Consider the following 20,919-nt stretch of genomic DNA (forward strand, 5'->3'; position numbering starts at 1 on the left):
TATTCTCACAATGGGGAAAAGCGGGCCAAGGGAGCCCAGCCCAGTTTTCCCCCATTGTAAGAACCAACAGGCTCACAGGCAAGCCCAGTGGTTCAACAGTGGCTAGCCTACCAAAGTAGCCCTCCCTTAAAACAAGGTTAGCCGAGTGAGTTTTTTGAATCATGAGATGCCACAGCGTGGCTCCGTGCCTCGGCGACTCATGAGGAGCAGACTCTGCCTACTCAGGCTGGCTATTGGTTCTTCACAACAGGAAGGGCTATAAAGACTTATTTTTCAGTTTAGGACATTTCCTGGACAACAGTCTCTCTCCTAGTTTTGGTTCCTGATTTATTCTGCCTTTTGCCTTGTTCTCTGGTTCTGATCTCCCACTTTCCACCCTTCTGCTGTGATCCCAAACTCCTCCTGGTTCTCACAGCCGATATTCCAGTTCTGACACCCATGCTGCTGCTCCACTGATGTTTGTAAGATGGAACATATGGCTGGGGTCCAAACAATAGCACAAGTAGTTCTATACACCCAGAACTTTAGGGCTTAAGGGCTTAAGGCCTTTATTTCAAACAGCGGTTCTTCAAGCCATGTTGCAAGCTACCTTTGAAACCAAATGGGCTTCAAAAAGCAGTTTCTGATATGGCATGAGGCCTTGTTCTAAGAAATAATTTTTTAAAACCCCATTGCCCAAGTCTTTGGGTGCCCTCAGAATAGATCCTGACCAATTTTATGGACTGGTGTTAATCTTTATTGAAAGCATATTTCACTTTTTGATGTTAGTACCACTTTAATAATTTAAGTTAGATTTAGGAGGGAAACATCCTGGTATGTAAAGGGGGCGGGGACTCTGGAAGAAGTACAAGTTAGCAGTAGGACCTTAAGAGAGCTATACAGTTTGGAAACTATAACTGTAAATAAACCATAAATAAGTTGACTTGCCTGGTTCTTCTAAAGAAACATCATACACTTTTCCAAAAAATGCTCCAAGCAGTGATGTTGCACAACCCTGCTTCTTTGTGTGGTTGAGGAGGACCCCGAGACCTGAACATAAAATCTGAGGTAGTTCATTAAGGTAGGTTCCAGCTTTAGATCCTAAGGTTCCTAGTTCAGTATACAGAGTCCTTGACACACCATGTGATTCCTTATATTCGAACATTATTAGAGCTCCGGCAGATCCAGCCACAGAGAAGAACCATGCACCACAGAGAAGAACATATAAATCAGGCATCAGAGGACACAATCCAGTGTAGAAGAAGTCATACTTTTTGTGTCCCTTTAAGTTTCCCATTCATCATGTACAGATCAGCTCATCCAACAGAGCAAATGTTAACCCAGCTGCAGATTACTTTGTATGTTCGTTTTGGAAACCAGCACTCTCGGTGGAGAAAAAAATAATAGAACTGTTCTTTCATCTGTGGAAGGCACTGCACCACTTTCTAATGAAAACTGCAACAATCTGTTGGGAAAACATGCACCAGATCCCCATAGAGTTTCTGTTTGGGGGTCTGGATTGTACACTAATTTGATACATGTCTTCCTTATAAGTTTGAATGGAATTAAGTCCTGTCCTGAAGTTTCACACACTCAGTACACGATAAAAGGAAACAAAGAGAAAAGCCAATCATGCCTTTATAAAGGATTAAACAAGGATGTTGGTGGTGAAGGCAAATAAATCACAAGGTCACCATATTTTGAAGTTATTTTCCACAATTGTCGGAACTCTACGCAGAACTTAAATAATAAAGAGAAAATACCAGGGCTTTTAAAAGATCAATAGCAAATATACTGAGCAAATGAGATCCACAGAAGAAACTAATAGCTATAATGGAAAATTATGTTCACATAGACATTGAACTATCCTAGGCGACTGTCTAAAGCTTAAAGAAAGCCCGCTAATGAAGTGCTAGGGTTGGCAAAACCACAAGCAAAAAATTAAGATGAAAAATGTTTTAAGTCAATAGATAGTTTAGTTCCATTGTATTTTACCATCTGATACTTATAATGCTCCAGTATGAAAACAGAAAACATACTTTGTCCTCATTTTTTTGTCTCAGAATCCAGTATGTACTAAAGTCATAGCTACAACTTTAAACACAAGGAACTTCAGTCTTGGCTGGCTGTGACTGGAGAGCGGAAGTGAGAATCATCTTTAGAAATATCAGATTTTGTGTACAGCTTTTTAAACTGTTAAACCTCATCTAAAGTGCTGTGTTAGGAGAGGTATGTCTAAATGTGGCAACTAAGGATCTGGCTCATTTGTTGTTACATTTTCATAGAACAGTGTGACTCAAGCCAGTTTATTTGGCTTTAGATAAGAACTTTGTACAAATACGATGAATATTTATAGACCGCTTTTCAACAAAAGTTCCCAAAGCAATGTGCATATTTCTAAATAAATAAAATGGTTCCTGTCCCCAAAGGGATCACATTCTAAAAAAGAAACGTAAGATAGACACCAGCAACAGCCACTGGAGGGATGCTGTGCTGGGGACAGATAGGGCCAGTTACTCTCCCCCTGCTAACTAAAGAGAATCACCACTTTTAAAAGGTGCCTTTTTGCTCAATTACAAATATAGCACAATTCTGTGTTTTAGAGCCAAAATCCAAAGAACACATCACTAAATTTGGCTCTGAAGACAGGGTAAAGTTAAAGCTGGAACTCTGCAAAGTGTTCCTTGGAAATATCTCCCCCCAGGAACAGCACACCAATGGCCATTAGATTAAGGTGAGGATGCTGGAAAAAGAAAAAGAGGGAAAACAACATAATGGAATAGGGAAGAATATGCACGTGGCTAATACCATGAACCATACCCTTTTTCATTCATCTGTATGATTTCAAATGTCATACATGCAGTTACCTGCCAACAATGCCTTTCAGCAGCTGAGGTGAGCAAACCAGGACAGTTTTTTTAATATAAGCAAATGAACAGACGCAAATCAGATATTATCATGGGTTCAGGCAGAAACCAAAGGGTACATCATTCAAACAGGCTGAGTTTATCTCAACTTACAATACAGCAAACGTTTCAAAGGATAGTGAAATGAAAGCACAATTGTTGTAATTTATGCTAAAATTCCATTAAGTATTATTCTTGTATTTTAGGTTAGGCTTATGGGTAGTTCTTTAGTATAGCAGGAGATTATTTTACTTGTTGCTTACAGTGTTCATTTATATTTCATGCCTTCATACCCCACCAAATGCTTGGATTATATATTGCATTCAAGCTCAGCATCCCAGCTTTCAGGATGCATTAGTGCTTATTTTTTGTATTCTCTCATATTTGCAATATTTGCAGCATGGGCAATGTCATGAACTGGAGTTCATCAAGGAAGGAACAGGTACGCAGTCTGGGGGTACTTCTGGATTCAAGCCTTTCCCTGGTGTCCCAGGTTGAGGCAGTGGCCAGAAGTGCCTTCTATCAGCTTTGGCTGATACGCCAGCTGCTTCCGTTTCTTGAGATAAATGACCTCAGAACAGTGTTACTTATACTGGTAACCTCCAGACTGAATTACTGCAATGCGCTCTATGTGGGGCTGCCATTGTGTATAGTCTGGAAACTACAATTGTTACAGAATGAGGTAGCCAGGTTGGTCTCTGGGTCATCTAGGAGAAACCATATTACTCCCATTTTGAAAGATCTACACTGGCTGCCGATATGTTTCCACGCAAAATACAAGGTGCTGGTTATAACCTATAAAGCCCTAAACAGCGTGGGCCCTGGGTATTTAAGAGAATGTCTTCTTCGTTATGAACCCCACCGCCCATTGAGATCATCAGGAGAGGCCTTCTCTGCAGCTGCCCCAAAGCTTTGGAACACGCTCCCTGCTGAAATAAGAACCTCTCCATCGCTGACAACTTTTAAAAAGTCTTTAAAGATGCATCTATTCACCCAGGCTTTTAACTAAATATTGTTTTAATAGTTTTAACATTTTAAAAAATGTTTTGAGGTTTGAATTGTTGTAGTGTTTTAACTTTTGCTATATCAGTTACTTTGTTTTAACTGGTGTTTTAATTTTTGTTGCCATTTATTTTAACTAAGGTTATAACTTTGTCTCTGTGTTTGTTTATTTGTTTGTTTGTTTTGTTGTAAACTGCCCAGAGACATGAGTTTTGGGTGGTATAAAAATACGTTAAACAAATAAAATAAATAATTTTTTTGCACTTTATCTTATCCCTGTGCCCCCTCAAATACTAATCCAGTGTTGTTGGAAGGAAAATGGATGGCAGTAGAGACTATTAGTAGCCCATGCCGGACTGAGAATCCCTTCCATAGAGCCAGGTGTTTTTTCTCTGCTAAATATAAGGAAGCTACTACTTGTCTCTTTGCCCACTAACAGGGTTCTCCCAACTGATGGATAAGACTGGAACTTTCATCTGCTAGTGAGCTCAAAATCACCACACTATCAGCAAAATATAAATATTTAGTTTTGCTAATGTTAAGTGATCTTGCTGTGGTCCCATTCCAACATTTTCTTGTAATAAACCAATGGCATTGACTGGGCAAACACTTTGCAATTGGCAGCCACATAGGAGAGTGAATGCCTACCTATCCAGCAGAAGGCAGTGAATCATACACTCAAGTTGGTGTTTCCTCTTCTTTCTAAATTGTTGACAAAGACATGGATGTAGTTATACAACAGACTTAAACTCATTTAAAAGTCATTGGTTCTCCCCAGGGAGCCTTGGAAACTGTTCTTCTGGGCACCCTCCTCAAACTACAATTTCCAAGATTCTTTCAGGGCAGCCATGACAGTTAAACTGGCATAAGAACATCATAAGTCTGTAATGTACATATAATCACAGCCTGAGTGGTGGCAATAGCATATGACATAATTCAGACACTCTAGACTAGCAGAGGGGATCAAACAGAATGCAGTATATTGTCTAAAGTGAAAATGTTGTAAAAAGGATATAGAGAACTGGACTAGATCTTCAGCATCCTATTATCAATAAAAGCTGTAAAACAGATTGAAGAAGTTGCTAAGTGAAATCATCAAAGCAAATGATAGAGATGAGCTTAAAAGACATCAAGACACCATTATGAAGAGGGGGAAAGATGGAATTGAAGAATACAGCATATACAGTCCAGGGAGGTGATGGTGAACATTAGAAGCACAGCCATAATTTCTTCTGAAATTATGTTGTTCCATGACCACATCAGAAATACAAAAGTGGCATGATCCACAAGCAAATGTGCAACACATGCTTCTGGACAAAGACCTCATACAATTTTCCACCCCAAAAGTACTAGCTCGATCTGCACTCTACTCAGGAAGAACCATACCACAAAACATTCTGCCAATGCTGTACTGAGCCCTGGACAAGCTACTTGACATTTGTGTCTACCCTCTTCTACAGGGCACATGGAGGCCCATTATGTATGTGTATTCCATATCAGATTCAATGAGGGGGAAATACTAGTTGCATGAATACATGCCAAGTCACCCCAAAATGGAAAAATAGAAAATAGAAAATACACAACACCACAACCCATTTCTATTATTTTCAAAACAGAACATTGTGAGTTTTTGAATTTTAAACTTATCCTTAGGCAAAACTCTTCACATTAATTATCATCACTAAGAGAACCTGATCCTAAAGGCCCTGACCTTGATTTGGCATGCATAGGAGCATGTGCATAATTCGTCATTTAACTATTTTGTAATTCCAGATTTACAATGCTCAGCCCCTCGCAGAATTGAGTCTATGGTGAATAAAACGTTACTGAAACATGGTTGAGCTGAACAGCTGTTTGGAATATGGACAATGTCCACAGACACTTTCCAACCGGTAATAATTTAGACAAAATCCCTTTTACACATATCATTATGAAAATTTATGATGTTCACTGTTCTTCAGCAATTTATTACATTTCCCCCAACATGTTTTTTTCTTTCAAAATCAGTATGAATACTTCATCGTAGCTGTAAAGACAAATAAATGTATTTCAAATAATATATTGTATTTGTCATTCATGTTTCTTTAGAAAGTATTTATTTTTGTCAGATTCTGCAGGGCTCAAACCAGCAACCATGCAGATCAAAAACTGGCTTCTTGCATCCTGCATTAACACAGCTGCCTAGGGGTAGCAACCTCCAGAATTCTCCTGATCTAGAGAGTCGCATGACATCAAAGGGCAAATCTGGCACCAATGGCAAATGTGAAGTTCCCATATTTGCTGCCTTCCCTCAGACAGGGCAACTTGTCATGGGAGGCCACCAGAATTTCCCTATGTGCCACTAGTTTTCTGGTCTTTGGCCTGCCTGATATATGTCCTACTGCTGACCTGCCAGAATCCTACCTGCCTTCCTGCTCAGTTTACCTGCCTGCCCTTGGGGTGCAGGAACTTGGAAAATAAGCATCTGTAAACCATAGAAATACAATAATATTTACCATATTTAACTCTGACTTCTCATCATCAAAAATCCTGACAATGTGTTTGTTAGTTAGTTAGTTGTTTATTTACGATCTTAGATCAAACATCAATATACACAGAATATACACAGTAAAAAGAGAAAACAATAATGGAAACAAAGTCTAAAATGTCATCAAATATATAAAATCAGGAATCTTTGACAGTAACCGATTGCTGTGCTCTAGTTTCTCTTAGTTTGGTCAATGTGAATATCTTCCCTATGTTCAGGGAGAAATGAAGCTTGTTTAATTGTTCAGAGAAAAACAAATACAGTGGTGAAATGTGAATAATAGAACACATTAGTTCAGGGGTTCCCATCCTGTGGTACTCCAAGTGTTACTGAACTACAACTCCTATCATCCCCAGCTACAATTTATTGTGGCTGGGAGTGATGGGAGGTGTAGTTCAGCAACATCTGGAGTACAACAAGTTGGGGACTGCTGCAGTTGATAAACTGAGATGCATCAAATCCCCTCAAGACCCTGCAAGAAATCCTAATTTCACATATATCCTGCTAGCAATCCATCTTATTTATTATTTCTCTATGTAACCACTTTGGAAACTTTGGTTGTAAAGTGGTATATAAATTGTTGTTGTTGTAGCAACGGAATCAGCAGTGACTCTCTAGGAAAGAGATTTTGGGGCCATGGTGAATAGATAGAACAAGAAAAATATAAGCTCAATAAACAATAGCAGGGAAGGAAGGAAGGAAGGGAGGGAGGGAGGAAAGAAGGAAGGAAGGAGCCAAATTCTATACTAGGAATTATTAAGGAAGGTTTAAAAATAAAAACAGTCAATATCACAAAGCCGTCATTTACATCTATGGTGTGACCACATTTGAAATACTATTTACAGTTCTAGTTTCTTTATATGTATGTATGTATATATGTAGAGAGAAAGCGTAAGAAAAGGCTCAGAAAAGCTCAACTGAAGTTATCTAGGGGTATAACAGAGCTGTACAACTTTGGCCCTCCAGCTGTTTTTGGACTACAACTCCCATAATCCCCAGCCACACTGCCCAATAGTCAGAGATTATTTATTTATTTATTTATTTATTTACATTTGTACACTGCCCCAAACTTTCGTCTCTGGGCGGTTAACAATAGTATAAAACAAGTTAAAATATATACATAAACTTAAAACAATTTAACAATTTAAAATCAACCACAAATTAAAACCATAAAATTTTAAAGAACAGAAAAAGCTTGGGTGAAGAGGTGGGTTTTCAAATGCTTTCTAAAAATTGTCAGAGATGGGGAGGATCGTATCTCAGTAGGGAGCGCATTCCACAGTCTTGGGGCAGCAACTGAGAAAGCCCGTCCCTGTGTGGCCACCAGCCGAGCGGGCGGCAACTGGAGACAGACCTCTCCGGACGACCTCAATGGGCGGTGGGGATCATAATGAAGACGACGTTATGCCCAGGGCCTAAGCCATTTAGGGCTTTTTAAGTTATGACAAGCACTTTGTATTTTGCCCGGAAACCTATTGGCAGCCAGTGTAACTCTATCAACAAAGGAGTGATGTGGTCTCTCTGAGATGATCCAGAGACCAACCTGGCTGCCGCATTCTGTACCAACTTAAGCTTCCGGACTACGTACAAAGGCAGCCCACATAGATCGCATTGCAGAAGTCAAGTCTGGAGGCTACCAACATATGTACCACTGTTTTGAGGTCATTCATCTCAAGAAATGGACGCAGCTGGCGTATCAGCCGAAGCTGATAAAAAGCACCCCTGGCCACTGCCTCAACCTGAGAAACCAGGGAGAGGTGTGGATCCAGAAGAACTCCCAGACTGTGAACCTGTTCCTTTTGGGGAAGTGTGACCCCATCTAGAACAGGCAGATCAAAATCATCTCTAGAGTTCTGACCCCACACAATAAGTACGTCCGTCTTATCTGGATTCAGTTTCAGTTTATTCTCCCTCATCCATCCCATTACTGCTTCTAGGCAAGCATTTAGGGAAGTTATGCCATCTCCTGAAGAAGTTGACATGGAGAAGTAGATTTGGGTGTCATCAGCATACTGATAACATCCCGCTCCAAATCCCCTGATGATCTCTCCCAGCAGTTTCATGTAGATGTTAAAGAGCATTGGAAAAAGTATGGAGCCTTGAGGGACACCATATTAAGCTCAAATTTTGAAGAGCAACAGTCTCTAATCGACACCATCTGGAATCTGTCCGAGAGGTAGGAGCGGAACCACTGTAAAACAGTGCCTCCCACCCCCAACCCCCTCAGACGTTCCAGAAGGATACTATGGTCGATAGTATCGAAAGCCGCCAAGAGATCCAAAAGGGAGTTGTAGTCTATCATCTGCAGGATAGCCAAACTTGTGCATCCCTGGGGTAGAACAACTTCCTTACAAGGAGAGGTAGAGAGTTCAGGGATTTTTTTTAGTTTAGAGAAAAGATGACCGAGGAGGGATATGACAGAGGTTTTTTAAAAACTATGCATGGCGAGGATTTATTTTTTTTTACAGGTTGATAGATTTTTCCCCTCTCTCTCCCTCTCCTACCATTCTAGAACCCAGAGTAAACCAATAAAATGGATGGGTAGTAAATTTAGGGCAGACAAAATGAAGTACTTTTCCACACAACTCCCAAGAGGCACCTTTTAAGTTTTTAGGAGGAGAATAAAAATTGTCTCTATTCAACCCAGCATAGCATCCTTCCCAGTGGCTCTGGATGGTGACTCCCTTGTATTTCTTTTTGGTTTGAGAGTCTCCTTGGGACAAGCAACCATCTTTCAGCTAAAACAGCATGAACAAGTCAGAGGTTGGATCTAAATAACTGTGAGTATAATGAAAATAGCACCAGCACTGTTCCATCAATGCTAGCACAAGTGGTAATGAAAGAGTTCCCCTGCTGCTATAGTATGCAGGCTCTGCAGCAGTTCTCATGCTTTGGTTGCACAAGTGGAAAGGGCATCTTTGGATTTAGTTTCATTTTTGTTGCACAACATCCTAGTACAAAGTGTAAAATCACCCTTCTGTGAGGACAGGACAATTACTACATGCAGAAGTCAATGTTGAACTCATCAGGAGGGGTCCATCTTCAGGGGCCACCAGTTCAGCTTCATCTTCAGGGGCCACCGGTTCACCATCCTACCTTCTCTGCTGTTGCCCCTGGGTTATGAAACACACTCCCTGTGAATATAAGAGGATTATCTTCCTTGGAGGCCTTCAGGAGAGCCTTAAAGACCTATCGTTTTAGCCTGGCTTTTAATGATACTTAGTTTTAATGTTTACTTTTAATTGTAATTTTAATCTGCTTTTAATTGGTTTTTTATTTTAATTGTTAACTGATTTTAATTGGGGTTTTTTTAAATGTAACCGCCCTAAGCCACCTTTGGAAGGGCAGTGTGTGTGTGTGTGTGTGTGTGTGTGTGTGTGTAAATATTTGTTTCCGTCCATATTAGATGGCTCTACATGGATTTAAAAGGAAGCAGGCTAATTTCAAGAGAAGTATTAATAGTACATTTCAAAAAATGGCTTTCAATGTATTATCTTTTACAATGTGCATTTTTAGGTACTCTATAGCATGTCAGATGGAAGAAATATTCTTCTAGCTTGTTTCCATATATCTCACCTGAGCTAGAGATTAGTATACATGGGAGAAAATGAAATCTCAGAAATTAAAATTTTAAGATTATTCATAGACACTGGGACAATATTTCATCCTAGTGCAGTTCTATCATACCATTCAGGATCATCTGGCCTGGGGATCTTATTCTGCCAGTTAGTGCCAGCTGTCGATAACAACAAATGCATGTGACAGTGTCAGTCATAGGTGTCATCATAAGCCAGGGTAAGATTCTCCTTTGTTAATTAATGTTACATAATACTTAATTGTAATTATTTTATCACAAATGATATTTTAATATTAAGTTTATATATTAACGGTTGTGCAATGTTTTTACTGTATTTTATTTTTTTCTCTTTATATAAATTTGGAATAGTTTTTTTCAGCAAAAACTAAAAAAAAATTCCTATGGTTAAAACAAAAGTTGTTAAATGAGAATTTTCACCACATTGGGCTCACTTGGGCTACCAATATCTCAGCTGCACAATGTTCAATTCCCCTCATTCACTTTAGCTGGGGCCTAACTAACCAGTTCCCAGTTCGAATCCTCGCTGGTATGTTTCCCAGACATACCACCTATATAGGAAACACCTATATTGGACAGCAGCGATATAGGAAGATGCTGAAAGACATCATCTCATAGTGCGCAGGAGGAGGCAATGGTAAACCCCTCCTGAATTCTACCAAAGACAACCACAGGCTCTGTGGGCGCCAGGAGTCGACACCAACTCAATAGCACACTTTACCTTTAACTAACCCCAAAGCCATTTTAGTGAAACCCTCAATTTAAAAAAAAAATTCAGTGAAGAGAGAACTTGGAAAATCATAGAACAATCTACACCTTTAGGGCATTATGTGCGGCATGTTGTGCCACAGGTTACGCATAAAAGTACATACTTTAGTCTTCCATAAGCTCAGGAATATTGAGCTATATTCAGCTTCATGATAGATACCATGACTAAAGAAGCATCTGTTTCACACACATACTTAAAAAAGAAAAGAAAAGAAACCAAGCCATTCAGATTAGCTAGTGTCTTCCCTACAAAAATAATTCAAAGGGGACTAGTTATTTTTAAATTTTAATGCTAATTGAAAACGCACAACTAAGTGGAATTTGGATCTGTCAGCAAACAGAACTCATCACATTTCTGCTTAGTGGAGGAGAAAATGATGCTACTGCCTACACACATACACACTGAGCAGAGCAACCTATAACAGAAGCAGAGAAGAGAATGCAATGGTTTCCCCTTTGTCTTTCCTGCTATGGTTTGATGATGATTTTCTTGTGAAACATAAAAAGCTCTCTGATGGAGCCAAGCATATGCGATGTGGTCTGCATTCTGTTACATGAAGTGCTATCCTGTGCAGCTATGGGTGCTCTGCCAAAATGCTATTCTCTGCAACCACTGCTGCCCTGACCTCAACTATCCTTTGGTCTCATGGATTTCACAGCTGCCTAATTACTCCAACTAAGCAAAGCAATGGCAGTTTTAAAAAACACAGAGAAATGTTAAAAACAATTGATGAACCAGGCAGAAAATGTGATGAGTTCATGGACACATTTTACAAGACTGAAGAAAGAGATTACTGTACGTTTTTTTAAAAGACGTGTATATGAGGGTTTGGGGAGGTTATTTTTCTTGGAGGAGGGTTGCACTGCCACATTCTTGTGTCTGAGTAGAGGGCAGATTCTCCTGTCCAAACTGCTCATGAGTCAGATTCACCGAGTTATCATTCCATTACCACTTTCCCACACCAGCAGAATGACTATGGAAAATCCAAAACCCCAACCTTAGGTTCAAAGCCAGTTGCCACCAGCTTGTCTGGTGGCTACGCAGGTACAGGCCTTCTCTGTTGCTGCCCCAAGACTCTGGAATGCACTCCCTGGAGGCTTTACACACAGAGCCTCTACCCCGAATCTCCTTCAGAAGAGTGCGTGTGTGTTCACACACCAGCAAACTTACCCCGAGGTCCCTTCGAGATCCTTGGACCCACTCCACACACAAATTGGGCTTTGTCTTGTGAATTCGAGTTTATCTCGATGTTTACGGGTTTTTAAAATACTGGTTTTAAGCTTTTTTTTTCTGAAAACACCAGAGTAGACTCATTAGCATGATAAGAGGGATACTCTCTTTAGAAATGCAGCTATAGCTCTTTAGGAAGCGCTCTCTCTCTGTGTCTCCCTCCCCCCATAGGCTAGAAGGAAAACACGGAGGCATATGATGTGAACTTTCAAAAACAAAAACCAAGAGCAGAGGGGAGGTGCTGCTTCCCTCAATGCCGCGAGTGTAATTCGAAGTGGTTCCGCTCAACATTTATCCCGCAACACGGAGCCATGTGTGAATAACTCCCTGCTGAAAGAAGAGCTTTCCCTTCTGTGACAACTTTTTAAAAGCCTCTAAAGACTTTTTTCACCCTAGCTTTTTAATTTGGCTGTGGTTTTAGATTGTTTTGAGGTTTTTCATTTTTAATCTGTTATATGTTGTTGTAAACTGCCCAGAGACAGAAGTTTGGGGCAGTCTACAAATTTGAAAAAAAAACACACACACACACACACACACACACACACACACACACACACACGTAAGATGACAGGGAGAAGCAACTGGAAAGAGAAGAAGTGAGAGAGAAGACAGAGAGAGTGGAAGTCAAGCCACTTCTTAGCCTATAAATATCCATCCCATGGGGAAAGGAGAGGTTGCTGTAAAGTCCTCTTTCAAAGCACAGGATGTGAACTCCAGGGTGACCTCTCATTTCATGCAGAGAGGGATGTTTGTTGAATTGAAAGCAGAGTGTGACCCTTTCCTGGCCCTCCTCATCAACCTTTTCCATGCCACATTGTGATTGTGAGGCATGTTGCAGGTTCTGACCTTGCAAGACATCTGCCAGGTATAAAAAGGTGATACAGCTTGCACTCATGATCTGACTGGGGAGGTGTGGTGAGGACCAGGGAAAAGTGTGGGAACTGTAGTGTGCCAGTTGGTGGCAAAGCAATCACAGCATGCAAAGAATCTCACATATGAGCCATTTTAGAAGTGCGGTACAGAAATTGAATCAATCAATCAATCAATCAATCAATTAAAATATGAATCTGAATTTGGGTCTCTGGTATTTATGTTATTTAGGAGTGCTGGTAAAATACCGGCTGCCTAGTAGCAAATTATAGACCATTAACTAGAAGTAAAAGTGTTAATTATAATATTCAGAGAACCTATCTGCTGATCACATAATCATATTTAAATTTGATGGTGACATTTTTAAAAGGTAGTCTTCAAGCCAAATATTGCAGTTCTGAAAAATTCAAATTCTGCTCCAAAAATTCTCCACATAATATCCGGAAGAAATAGGATATGCCAGAGCATCCAAAAAAAAACTTATTGAAAAGAGCAACATTTTATCATGGAGATACAAAACACTAAGCCCCAATCCACAACAAAAAAGCCAAAAAATGTATGAAAAGCACCTTGCCGACTCTCCACACTGCCATTGATGTAAATCGCCCCCCTCCACACACACACACGAATGCACACTGACACTTAGCATGGTGAAGTGAGGTACAACTGCTCTCTTGGAAAGGCCCAGTCCTAGGATGGAGATGATTATGTCGATGATTGTCCTCCACTTTATCTCATGGCTAACAATAATTTAAAATGTAAACATTAAAATATAACTAAACCATCATCAATCAATTTAACATGGAATGGAGGATATATTTTAGATATAAAAAGGAAAGCATTTCTTATCACTGGCTCTGGGTTATACCTGCATCATCACAAACTATGCCACTGAGGTGTCCCTATGTGTTATTCACTATAACTGAACCAAGTTTGGTTCAAATCGTTAGCCCACTTGCACCTCAAACATTTACAAATCCGCCATTTTGAATTGGAATGGAAGACATCATTACAAGCTACACCATTGAGGTGTGCCTGTATGTCCCTACAACTGTACCCAATTTGATTCATATTTGTCCAGACATTATGAAGGAACACACACAATGATTACACACACACACACACACACACACACACACACACACAGAGCCAGGTGATCTCATAAACTTACTTTTCTTAAGGAAAGTAGGCTAAAAAATTAACATAACCCTGTACTGTTTTGAACAAAAGACTAGAATATTGTTTTCAGAATTCTAGTAAAAATAGGCTTCTTGTTTTTATATACTATATAACCTTTAAGGGAAGGTCTTTTGCATTAAAAAATATGGGTGTTCAGGTCTCTTTTTTAAATACAGAACACACCACTCATAGAACTCTATTTGTAATCTGAGAAATTAATAACAGGTACATATAGCAGCAGGAGTATTTTAGAAAAATCCTGCTGTAGTCTTGAAATAAGGATTAGGATTAAAACTGCTCAAATTACTTAGCTTATATAAAGCTTAGAAAGTACTCAGAAACTATAACACGTTAAATTTGGGGAAATGACAATTATTTAAATCTATGTAATTTGTAAGTTTTCTGTTTTGGGTTCAGTGAAATATAATGCAATAAGGAAATGCTAATCCATATCATTGTAACTATCTGCTGCATATTTTACAACTATTGAGCAAGGAACATATGGACTGATTAAACCTACTGCAATCTAAATCAGTTGCTATGTCCAGATATACTTTGCAGGCTAAATCAAACATCAGACATGGGCCAGATGGACAGCTCACGTTTCTACAGAGATGTGAACACAGAATTATGATGGTATTCCCAATAGAACTCCCATGCATCATTAATAGATTGGTAATGGATTACATTCCCAAGATGTGAGTCCTATCGCTTGCCCAGAAGCTGTAGCTGCTAAGAGCTTCATTGGTGGCTAAAGGAGTTGTACCACAGTACTGCAATGTGTGTGTCCCCCATCTCTGGGGTAAAGTCCTATTGGATCCAGCAGTGAAACAGAGCCCTTAGGTCACAAGCAGCATTGTTTCCCAGAAACTGGAAACCACATGGGATCCTAACCATGTGGGAAGCCATGTCCCAGAAGGAGAAGCAATTGGACAAGTGCTTTATCTTAATGAAACATCATGGAATGAGTTCCTGGCAACCACTATAGCACAAGAGCATAGAAGCAAAAGGAAGAGGATAATGCAAAAACTTGAACTGGAAATGTTTGGCATGAGTGCTATCCCCTTCCTCTATCAGCCACTTTGTTTTCTTGCCTAGCAACAAGACCTTCTTAGCTGCTCCAGGCAATGACCTGAATGACATCAGCAGAGCAGCTCCTCCTATCTCCAGCAGCTGCTTGCAGAATTATGGTCTCAGGTGGGCCAAGGGAGGGAATGACCCCTGCTATTGCTTGTCTTCCAGTAGCACTAGATCACTCCATAGTCTCAGCATCGAGGCTCCCTGTAAAGATGTCTCATGACCCTGACCCACAGTTTGAGAATCAGAGTTTAAACCAGGCGTCCCCAAACTGCGGCCCTCCAGATGTTGCTGAACTACAACTCCCAGCATCCCAAGCCACAATTTATTGTGGCTGGGTATGCTGGGGGTTGTAGTTCAGCAACATCTGGAGGGCCGCAGTTTGAGGAAGCCTGGTTTAAACTAAACAGGCATACAGTACTAGAACTCATTATTTCCCAGAAGTTATTAAACGGAAAGGCTAGACTCATTCACAGACAGGTTTTGATGTGGTACAGGCCATGTTGCTACTTGAGATTTTTGATTCTTTTCATGTCCTAGAATTAATCATATCATAAAGTAATATTTCTGCAAACAAATCTTTAGTGAGAGCCGTCTCCCCTCTCCTAACACTAATGATTTCATCTTTGTCTAAGTGCAGACGCTGAGCTGCTCTCTCAGGAGCAGCAACGCTTACTCAGCAACCTAGTAGCCAATGCTGCTAGCTAGATACTAACTTAGAAATGCTTCAAAGGGTTCTAATCTGCTAATGAAATTTAAGCCCAACATGGTATGAGGCAGCAGTTCCCCTTTAACATTCTTCTCTTCCCAGATTTCTCCTGCAACAATAAACATCTGAATGAGGCTATTGTTGCAGGAGAATCCTGTGAGGCTTGGGTGCCCCAGACTCCTAACCATAGAAGTGTCCACTCTCTTCTTTGAAACACCTGAAGAGGGTGTTTGCCTCTTCAGAGGAATGCCGCTGTGAGCATGAGAGGTGGGCCCTGGGGGTGAGTGACAGGGCCAGGGCGGGACTTCAGGCCCCATTTGAGATGCTGTACTCAGGTACAGCCACTCTTTTCCTTCACTTCTGAATGAGGCATACATCTCCTCAGCTTAACCTCACTGCTCACCCCTCTGTGATTTTCCTAATGTTTCTAACATAATGGGGGCTAAGAGTATAACCTGTCTCCACAATCTCTTCAATTTTTTTTAAACCCACCATGCTGGAACATCCCCACACCATCATTTACTGAAAGTATCCTTCAAAAATTTACATTTCTGGAGGCATCTATATAGGTGTACAAGAGCTGTTATCCGCGCGGGTTCCATTCCTGCCAATTTCCATGGGTAATGAAACAATGGTTAATGGGGCATAAGGGCAATGGCAATTGGGGGAGTTAGATTCCTGAGGTGGTAAAAAGGGGTCAAAAGGGGTTTAAAATGGTGGACATAAGGGCGGGAAGTGACCTGCTGTGCTCTGTGGGTCCCCAGCTTCCCAGCAATGCCCCCCAAATGCCGATATTGCCAATTTTTCTGCAAAAGAAACACCCCATGGTTCCCCCCCTTATTAAAATAGAAATGAGCCACAAAATGGCTCCTTTCTTCATCTAGGAAACTGATGGTTTGTATTGCCCCCTGTCAGAGCCACCATTGCCACTTCACTGTTTTTACCAGTGGGGGCAGGAAGCAGGTGGCAGAATGTAGCAAGGAATGGCAGCTGCAAAGGATTTATATTTGCTTGCAAAGGCTTCAGACCTCCAACTTAACAGATCATGTCTGAGTTTTACTGGAAGCCAGACCCACCTCAATTCCCTCATCCTCACCATCTATCTTGAGCCCAGTGGAAGACAGAGAAGCAATAAATGTGGGCCACTCACATTTGGAAGGAAATAAGCAACTTTTAATTTCCAGTCATTAATTTTCCTTTTATTAGGAAAATAGGTATTACTGATGGTAATAATGATGAAACCACATACATTGGGGGGGGGGGAAAGGAAGTGAAGGTTAGACAAGCACAACCACATGGCGACTCAGTGAGGTTTCCAAAACAATATTATTGGCAAGTAAGGGATGTTTCATCGATCATGAGTGAACAGCATGCCAGTGTTGAAGAGGTATAGTCCTTGTAGGGGGCTCTACTACCACAGAATACATACATGCAACTGCTTGTTTTTGAATGTGCTGAATCTGAGCTGCTGGACCAAAGAACAGCTCCTTGCTTGAAGATGTGTCTGTATGAGACCTTACAAAGAGAGCAGCATGATAAAAATCTTTACTGCCACATTTCAGAAGGTCTTTCATAAATCTGATTTATGAACTGGATTTTAGGAAATGCACTACACTGCCAAACGGCAACATTTTCTTATAAATCTTCTAAAACCAGTATCCTTTTCATTACTAATGCTAGCTACAGTTTTTTTCGCGTTGGAGCAGGCAGGTAAGGGGCAAAAGCTAAAAAGTGTTTCAGTAGCCCTGCCTGACCTCTCTGTGCACACCCCTATGTGTCATCCAAGGGATGAAGTGTGAATAAATCAGGCCACCAACTCCCAGATAGAAGCCTTATGCATTGCTCTTTCCAGCAGAGGGAGTTCGGCAATTGATATCCACTTTACATGCTGCTTCACAGTAAGCAAACCTGGCTGGAATTGTTGCACTAGCTCAACAAACTAATCTGGGTCACTGCACTGACCTTCTGTCCTTCAATGCTCTTTGTTGCTTTTGTTGTGTGAGTCCAGCTTACAGTGAGGCTTTGGTTGGCTTCCAGATTTCAGTTATGCCAACTTCAGAGAGGAAGGTAGAAGGGTAGAGAATTTATTTATTTTTGTCTCCAGCCAGATGACAGAGTATGGCTGCTCCTGGGGAAGGGGGAAACATTTACCCATCTCTTTTAACACCAATCCGTCAACTCCTTATATACTCAGATAGGATCTGTTAAAAAGATGGCAGCAGTGTTCAGTCACAGAGAGTGCTTATAAGATATACCTGCCTGAGCTAACCGATGTATGTTCCTGTAAAATCCAACAGGCACAAGCAATATAACGTTATAGCCATTGGACCTCATAGCTAATAAAGTCCAGTAAGCCAAGCGCTTTTGCAGAAAAATAATCCTTAATGACCTGTAATTATTAGAAGCAAGGGAGGAAATAAGACATAGAATCACCTCCAACCTCTTATCAGATTCCCTTAGGTCAAGTCTATGAGAAATTTGGCTGTGTTTCTAGAGCTTTAAAAGAATGTTTTTTCAATATCATCTACTACACGGTGCCTTGCCACAGTCATCGCCGTCTTGTCCTCACTCTCCTAAACATCCTCGTAAAGTTTACGAGCAGTGGTAATAGGATTGCAAAAAATAAGTGTGTTATTCTGTCTTACCTGTAGCTTGGCTCACATTTTAATTTTCAACATCTGTTTTGGCGAACAGAAGACACTGGCTTTAGCAGAAAGGAGTTTCAAGGACGAGAATAAATAGTAAAGAAATGGGATTTTTAAAATAGTCAATTAGCCTGATTTACATGTTAAAAGCTGAGGTTCGAGCCATAAAAACTATAAATTTGAATGCGGCGAAATTTGGAGATTTGCACACCTTTGCCTCTTGATAGCAGATCTGCAAAATTCTGACACAGGTTTACATTTTGATCATTGTTCGATCTTAAGGTAGTTTGGAGAGACAACTATTTGTATTGCATAAGATGTGCCAGAAATACAGAGAGGGAAATGCATAACCTTCCATTGTCCCAGGTTATCTGGGACAGTCTCATTCCTCCAGTGCCTGACCCTGGTAAAGCAGAGTCTCAGTGTTTATGATCACCTCTTTGCACTAGGACAAACCAGGCTCTGGCACAGCACATTTCTGATGCTGGTAGTAGCAGAAGCAACAACAACTGAGCTTTTATTTTAATGCACATGTATAATAAAAGCACCAGGGAACAGTTGCAGCAGTAGTTAGTGGACATGGCAGGCAGGGATTGTATATATCAACGGCACTGCTTTTGGATCCTGGCACAGCAATGGAGACTAACATTCTGAAACTAGGGGTCACGTTGCATGCTCATTTAAGCATGTGATTGTGCTTTAAAATTAAATAGTGTGGATTGGGACTACCCCACATGTATCTGGGTGCACATGTGCTTAAAATAACATGCAGTTTGATCCATTGGGCAACTAGTTTTCAAGTGGAAATTTAAAGGAAGCAGCTGCCATTATTTATACTCTTTCTTTATTTTACAGTGTTAAGGGGTTCCAGGGGATATGCACACAAATCGTGTTTAATGATTGATTGATTGATTGATTTCTATACCGCCCTTCTAAAAATGGCTCAGGGTGGTTTACACAGAGGAATAATACATAAATAAATAATCTTGATAATAAATAAATAAATAATCTTAATAATAAATAAATAAATATCTTTGTATCTTTTATATTTAACTCAGATAACATTCTGAACAGTTGCAATTCTGTCCTGTGCATGAGTAACGGATTGTAAATACTTGTTTAAGGCTTATGGATGGCAAGTTTAAGGTTTATGGATGCGTTTTTTTTAATAGTTCACGGCAAACAAATAAAACAAAACAAAATAAATTTTTAATTCCAAAATATGGAACACAACTAAAAAGAAAAATAGAATAGAACTATAACTAACAACATGAACTTAGGTGTTAAATTCCATAGGCATGACAAAACTGAAATTACAAAGAGCCCACACATTTATCTTGAGTATTTTGGGAAACAAAGGCAAGTTTACCCTCTCAGTTTCTCAGTTTACCCTCTCCTGTATGGTTATTCCTACTACTTATCCTTCCCTTTAACATCTGTCTTTTCCATCTACTTGCTAGACAAGGAACACATCAGTTCTCTTAAATGTTAAATAATAATATAACTTAATCTGCTTTGGTTAAGATGTGTTGTGAAGATAATTGTTTATCTTTACATATAGTGTTCTGGGAGCTTCTTAAACATGCAAGAGAAGAGGGTTCTTATTCTAATGATCTGGTTTTGATTATAGAATATTTATACAAACTATCAAATATCCAGTATCTCCCCTGGAGGAATATCAGAAGGCTTGGCTACCCACTATTTCTGAAAATGTAATTAAGTACCTTGTGTCTGAATATGGAGCTGACTGTTGTGCTGGCTTACCTGTTGATTTTCATTCTTTTTTTTTAAAAAACCAAAACCTGGAACTCTGTGGAGCACAGTTCTCCATAGAAATCACTGGTTAGAATACAGATGAATGCTGTGCACACACTACAGAGGAGAGGCAATTTCCCCTAATCTCTCCTTCACTCTGAAGCCCACTCTGCATCCTGAGAATATGCCCCTGAGAGTCACACAGTATTTTTAGGAGGCACAGTGGACTTCACAGGGAAGGAGAGACCAGCAAAAATCCCCCTTAATGCACACACACAGCACGAATCTAAATATCACATATAATTTAGATCCCCCCCCCTTAGGTAACACTCAGAATTTAAATTATCATCAGTGGCCAACAGCCAGACTAACAAAGCAATGGTGCAGCAAATGCATAGCACATGTTATGTGTGAGGGGCAATTTTCATGATTCTCCCCTTCCTTCTGAAGTCCACTTTAACCTCCAAAAGTATGTCTCTAAGGATTGTGGAGTCCTCAAGGACATATTGTTGGGGGAGGAGCACAGTGAGCTTCAGAAGGAAGGGGAGACTGACAAAAATCACGCCTTCTCTGTAGCATGTGCTACATGTTTGTGTTCACAGCACCAGCACTTTGGCGACAACTTAAAAACACTTTTCATTCCGTTTGCTCAAACTGCATTATTGTCTAAACAGAA

General features: G+C 40.2%; 1 protein-coding gene across 5 annotated transcripts in view; it reads right to left on the reverse strand.

The window, feature by feature from the left end:
• SUGCT (succinyl-CoA:glutarate-CoA transferase) overlaps positions 1 to 20,919 on the reverse strand; it is a 475,994-nt gene that overhangs the window by 155,251 nt on the left and 299,824 nt on the right. The window contains exon 13 of one of the 5 annotated variants that reach the window (XM_053264041.1): positions 4,906 to 4,945. The exons of the other annotated variants lie outside the window; for them this stretch is intronic. Within the exon in view, the coding sequence (XP_053120016.1) occupies positions 4,922 to 4,945 (24 nt within the window). The 3' untranslated portion in view covers positions 4,906 to 4,921. Of the gene's footprint in view, positions 1 to 4,905; positions 4,946 to 20,919 lie in introns of those variants that run through there. 5 annotated transcript variants of the gene reach the window in all.

Source organism: Hemicordylus capensis, chromosome 6 (assembly GCF_027244095.1).
Source record: "Hemicordylus capensis ecotype Gifberg chromosome 6, rHemCap1.1.pri, whole genome shotgun sequence".
NCBI lineage: Eukaryota > Metazoa > Chordata > Lepidosauria > Squamata > Cordylidae > Hemicordylus > Hemicordylus capensis.